General features: G+C 35.7%; 1 protein-coding gene across 2 annotated transcripts in view; it reads right to left on the reverse strand.

Moving 5' to 3' along the window:
* srgap1 (SLIT-ROBO Rho GTPase activating protein 1) overlaps window positions 1-6,295 on the reverse strand; it is a 45,316-nt gene that overhangs the window by 24,764 nt on the left and 14,257 nt on the right. For both annotated transcript variants that reach the window (XM_015383951.1, XM_015383950.1), the window contains exons 2-4: window positions 1,642-1,837; window positions 895-949; window positions 703-810 (exon numbers count right to left, since the gene is read on the reverse strand). In XM_015383951.1, the coding sequence (XP_015239437.1) occupies window positions 703-810; window positions 895-949; window positions 1,642-1,837 (359 nt within the window). The remainder of the gene's footprint in view (window positions 1-702; window positions 811-894; window positions 950-1,641; window positions 1,838-6,295) is intronic.

The raw sequence follows: 6,295 nt of genomic DNA on the forward strand, positions 1-6,295 counted from the left end.
GGGCCAACGTTAGCCCTGGCCGCTGCAGACGGGCTAACATTAGCCCTGGCCGCTGCAGACGGGCTAACATTAGCCCTGGCTCGCCTCAAATGATCCTAAAATTGACTTTTATTGAACAACAGCAACAGGAAAGAGAACTTTTAACTTAATACGCTGAGCTCTGTGAGCGCTCCATTGAAAGGAGATGGAGACTCATCCACGATGGAACACACAGACCACCCCGGGTCCCGCTGGGCCACCACCTCATAAATAAATGAATGCAGTTTTATTTCATTTTTACCCATAATTAGCTGCATGACTGTACTTTAATCCTCAGTGCCTGAACTCCGTGAATGACAGATTGTATATGAGAATATAGACATAATTGCAAAATAACTAACTTAATACAATTTTAGACATTTTCTGAAACCATTTTTAAGAGTTAAATGTTGTATTATTACTTAAATGATCATCCATCAAAATAAAGTGAAACTTTCAGCTGCTTCCATTTATTATTGAATCCTTTTTATACCCACTGTACCGCCTGGCTTTGTAATGTAAAGTATTCTGGGGACAAAGATTTTCTTTATACTGTATATATACATTTTAAATCTACTATTAAAATGGAAATGATCCTTTTGTTTTTATAAGTACTGTATTTATTTAAAATAAAAACTATCCGAGGCTTAAAGCATGAAGCGTAAGTGCAGCTCGGTGCCTCACCCTCTTCAGCAGGCGAGCTGAATCGTCACTGATGTGCGTCAGGCGGCTGATGACGTTGTTCAGGTAGAGATCACTCAGAGTGGCGTGGTCCTTGCTTTCTCTCCGCACCTAAAAAAACAACAACAAAGAAAACGTTTAGGTTAAAACTGGTTTGTATTTTTTCTCGTTAATTTTAAAAACATTTGAACTCACTTGGTTTAATAACAAATACCAGCAGTTGACTGGAGAAAGCAGATTCTGGTCCTTTCTGGAATGAAAACCATCATTTAAAAGAAATATATTACAAGAAGAACATTAGATTAAAATATTAAAAATTTCAACAGAAAAAAAAGAGGAAAGGAGCAACTTGACTCTTTAGCTCAAATACTACCAAATACTCCAGGGATGGGGAATACTTTTTATTAAGCTGTCTATACTTTTATCTACAGAAAGACAAACAAGTCTATAAATCCTTTGGAAGCTTATTTTTAGCATGTTCTAAACATGAGGTTTAATATCTGAAACTTTTCACTTAATTTGCTTAATTTAAGGACAAAATAAAGAACAATAACATCATTTTTTCTGTTTCCTTTCAACCAAATCAAATCAGTAAATTGCATCTAGCTGGCATATTTTTGGCAGAATTTATAAAGGATCTTTAGAGCCGTTTATAAACATTGTTGTACTTTTTTCTTTACTATTTTTATGATTTGTAAAACCCTGTTAGTTTCTTTGCACCTCTTGCTGTGAAAAACATTAAAGAACCACCTAAGATCTGAATCTAGAGGAAAGGAGCCAGCTGGTAGTCTACACATGGAAAAAATATAAAACACTCACAGAAAATGTTTTGATTTATTGGAAGATAAATCATGCATCAAATTATACTATATATGAATATATATAATGAAGGTTTCAACACACAAGTTTCCTGCTGCAGCAGAAGGACAGACTGAAACATACTTGTATTGCTGATGATCTTTTGTGCTGCGTGTTTTGGCCATGAACCGCTCTGCAAGCTTCTCCAGGTTTCGGGAATACTCCGTTTCAATCTCGGCCTTCTTCCTGAAGAAGTCCTGCAGGTCCTGAAGCAGCTGGACCCGCATCTCTGTCTGCTGCTCCAGGCAGCGCTGCTGCTCCACCAACTGGGTCCGCACATCTGCACAGACGCACAGACATGAGCCCAGTCAATACCCCCAAGCTGCAGACGCTAAGTGATGTGACAGAAAATATGAGATTTAAATTCATCCTGTGGTTTAATATATGGGCCGATATCAAAGTGTGAATGGTATGCATCAGGCAGTGATATTGCTTTGAGTAACAAACCAGTCAGGGGGCAGAGTGATAAGCACTATCTGGATAAACAACAGAAAGCATGAAAACAATACTGTCTGCTAAAAATGGCTATCCTAAAATCTGATTCACTCTATAGAGCTTTATTTCCTTCAAAAATACGGCTTTAATCCCCAGATCTCCATTCTTTACATGTAGGCCGAGGCTAGTTTGGTCTAAATCATAACCCAAACTCTATATATAGAAAAGAATAGATCAGCCGCCACACCGCTATACTAAACACCCATCAAAGACCATTTATCCCACAAGCTTAAATTCAGATTAAACTGCCAGTTCAAATAAAACATGCGCAGCAATGCACGTTAATTTAATCATTTCTAAAATATTCATGCACATTTTAATTCTGCAGATGGCATAGAATCATGTTCCCTCTAATCAAATATTTGCATGTAATACAAAAAAAAATAAAATTACATTTCAGGGATGAAGACTGATCCAAATCAGCCTTTTATCAGACTAGATTAAAAATCCATAAATAAAAAAACTCCTGATTTTATTAAAGTTTATTTATGTTTTGGACTAGCACAGAAGATTAAGGAAATTAATTACACTGTTTATAATTTTATAATATAGAGAAAAAGGTAAACATATCTAGAATTTGAAGGCAGAGAGTTAAAGTTGAGGTGTCAGGATTGGGTATAAAAGAGGAATCGACAATTAAAAAGTGAGACTATTTTCCTATTTAGGAGATTTTCCTTAGATCACATTTACTGCTCTTATTCAGAGGATACACTGGAAAAACGATCTAGAAATAAGTAAACTGTCTCAGATTAAGTGCATTTACCCTTAACTTTAGTAGGTTAATGAGATGATCTGCCAATGGAATGAGTATTTTTACTCTTAAAATAAGATATTTAGATAAAATGCACTGGAAATAATAAAAATGCAATTGTTTCCCTTATTTAAATGTAAATTGTCTTGTTTCATTGGCAAAATGTCTGTTATACTTTCTCAATTTAAGAACAAATGCACTTATTTTAAGAAAAAAATTACTTATCGAGATTTTGATTTTTTCCAGTGTATGAATACAGAAGAGGATTAGGGCATCTGAAACAAAAAGTTTACTTTATTTTCTTTATTTTATTTGAGTTCAATATGAGAAAAATATGGAAGAGCAAGGCCATTAAAAAAAAAAAAAGTTAACTGATTTTTAAATTTTATTTCAGTTAAATATGGGGAAAATGTCAGAATTTTCACTTTAATCTCAGAATTTTCACTTTTTTTTGCAGAATTTTTAGATTAAAGTCAGAATTCTTACTTTTCCCCCATATTGGGCTAAAATAAAATAAATAAAATAAGTTAACTTTTTTTCCTGTGGCCCTGTTCCTCTTCCGTACATGAACAGGGGGACAGAATGAAAATGCTCTGAAACACTTACAGAGGAAAAACAAACCTACAGCTCATGTAAAAACAATTATTCTTTAAACTTAAGGTATATTAACCTTTTAAGCCCAGAGAGTCTTAGCAGCAAATCCCACCTGAAATTCCATACGTGAATTAAAGCAAGTTCAGCTCCCAAACTATAAATTGGAAATACAGTTGTTTGTGTTTGTATGACAGAAAAGCATTGAGGAAGATTTATCAGGTGGAACCATTATTTTAAATGTCATCATGTCTGATTTATAGGTGATTAAACAAAGAAAAAAATTACACCCTATTCGAACCCTCCAACTTTATAAATCCACATCTTAACTATAAGTCAAGCAAATTTGGACTGAATAAGTTGAAGCTGTTTGTTCCACAAAGGTTTTAGTGGGAAGTGTGCTAGCAGGAAATGTGATGTTGGCACAATGGTGCCAAAAGTGGCCAAATTATGCAAAAATGCTTTTTTTTTCTCCAATACATCGTATTCGATAAACTGATTTCCATTATTGGAGACCTTTTGCATAAAACAAAGCTTTTGCTCCTAAGATTTAGCTGTTATTTCAGTGAAATGTACCAATATTATCACCAAACTGAATATAAACTAAGAATAACAGAGCTAGCTTATGTAACGCTGCTGGCTACATCACCTAAAATGGTCGCACAATGACCTCTGACCTCTCCTTGGAAAGCTCTGAGCCTCTAGTTTCCAATGATGGCTGCCATTAGGGGGCGGGACTAAAAATAAACACCTGCTGTTGCATTATTAGTCACACATTTCAGGTGGAATTTTAAATCTCATTTTATGTGTTTACGCAGCTATAAAGCAAAAAGTATTTGTGAAAAAAAATAAATTTTGAAACATGTTTTAGAAACTTTAAAGTCCCATTTGAAAGGGGTGTGGATGAAACACCATGTGACTGTGTTTTGGTCATTTCTTTAAATAGATAAACATGAGCCGGTCAGCATATGAGGAAAGATTCAGATTTATATAAATGTTTCACGCAAAGTTAATTAATTTTATTTAAAGTATACAACAATAAAAACATTATCACCAAGTAATTAGCATTAACTGGTCGTTAAATCAGCCATTTACTCCACAAAGATACAGATACAGCCAGCGTTGGTATAAATGAATCCCTTGTCTGCGTTTCTCAGTGGGTCATTATGGGGGGGTATGGGTGACGTGTTTAAAAGGGATTCAACATGGCCGCACACTGAACATTTAGTGTTTTAGATTTCCGGAATCCATTATCCAAAAAATCTGAATTCTCAGAATAAAGCCGGAATTCTGACTTTTTGTTCCATGTAAAATTTAAATTAAATAATACATCATTTAACTTTTTTTTTTCCTTTTTTTCTTTTTTCCAGTGGCCCTAATCCTCTACCTAAGACCAAAATTAAATTTAAATGTGGTAAATTTCCCTGAAACCATCTAAAAAAGTACTTAATAAGACGCGAGTAAAATACCAAATAAGGTTTTTCCTTTTTTTTCTGCAGAAGGATCTAATTAATAGCATTAAGAGGAGCGATAGAAATAAAATAATTGATTTTTAATTAACTGGAAGTCCTGTCTATGCTTTGAATGCATAATTTTCTCCTGCTGGGATTAAAAACAATATTCTATCAGAACTAATGTAATGCCTTCGTTTTTTATTTCTTATGACTGAGAGGATCACAAAGGACCTTTACGAAGCGGTTTTATTATTTTCGGATAAAAAAGGTCCAGATAAGTCAACACCATCCAATCTAAAATGCACATCTGGCTGTAAAAGGACTCAATGCGGTTAATTTAATGCTTAATTATTGAAAATCAGATTAAACAGACAAGGTACTTCATCATTAAAATGCATAGGTGGTTTCCTCTTCCTCCTTACAGATGAAGGCTGTCCATTTTCTTCTCTAAGGAGTCACCTTGGACTTAATCGTGTGACCGAAATGAAAAAGCAGCAGAGAATCACACACTGCTGGTAGTCAGCATGGTAAAGCCTGGCTGCACGCTTCACTGATTCACTGTGTTTCAGCGCTCGATCTTTCTGCAGCAAACCAGAGAGAGAGAGAGAGCTCAGAGCACAACAGCAACTCCGCCTCTCTCTTTTTCACACACAGACAAACCGACACACAGCAATCCCCAGAGAGCCTATCCACTCCACTACCTGTTGTCTTGGTAACCACACACAGTGTGTGAACCATGTGATGAGGAAGGTGAGGAGCTTGCAGTTGCACCATGGACTCTTGAACAGACAGCTTGTCGAGCACGCCTTCCAGATCTCTGTGGAAAACTGCACAGTCTATAAAAACTCCGTTGCTGGATGCGACTGTGTGTCTGTTTATTGATTCTGGCATCATTTCGCTTTTCTTTGCTTAGTAAATTAAAATGGCTGCCATCTTATGATGCTTGCAGACAGTAGAGTTTGAAGGGATGCTGCAACATTTTCGTATAAATAAATAAACTGCAGCTGAAAATGAGGATTTTTTTTATGTTAGGACAACTTTATTGGTTTAAAGATGCCATTCAGTCCCGACATGAATTATCCTTTTTATTAAGCTCTTTATTTGCTTATGTTAGGTTTATTATTTATACATCATGTTCTTTGTTATTCTGTTAGCCAGATTAGAGAGAGTAGAAGGCCTTCCTTCACATGGTGGATGTCACTGTGTGTACGGAGGTCATCAAATAGGACAGCCTTCGTGTCTTTAAAAATACGCAGGATATGGGAACATCTTGGAGCCGGTCTGATAGAGGAGAGCTATCTGTAATCCTGAGGCATAGAAGCAAGATGCATGAAGTTCAAGACATGGATGGCGTGTCAGTTTCTGATACGGCCAGCTCAACATCAACATGATGCAACTAGGGCTGCAACAACGAATCGATAAAATCGATAAAAAAATCGACTTTTAA

Source organism: Cyprinodon variegatus, unplaced genomic scaffold, assembly GCF_000732505.1.
Source record: "Cyprinodon variegatus isolate N-32 unplaced genomic scaffold, C_variegatus-1.0 Scaffold298, whole genome shotgun sequence".
NCBI lineage: Eukaryota > Metazoa > Chordata > Actinopteri > Cyprinodontiformes > Cyprinodontidae > Cyprinodon > Cyprinodon variegatus.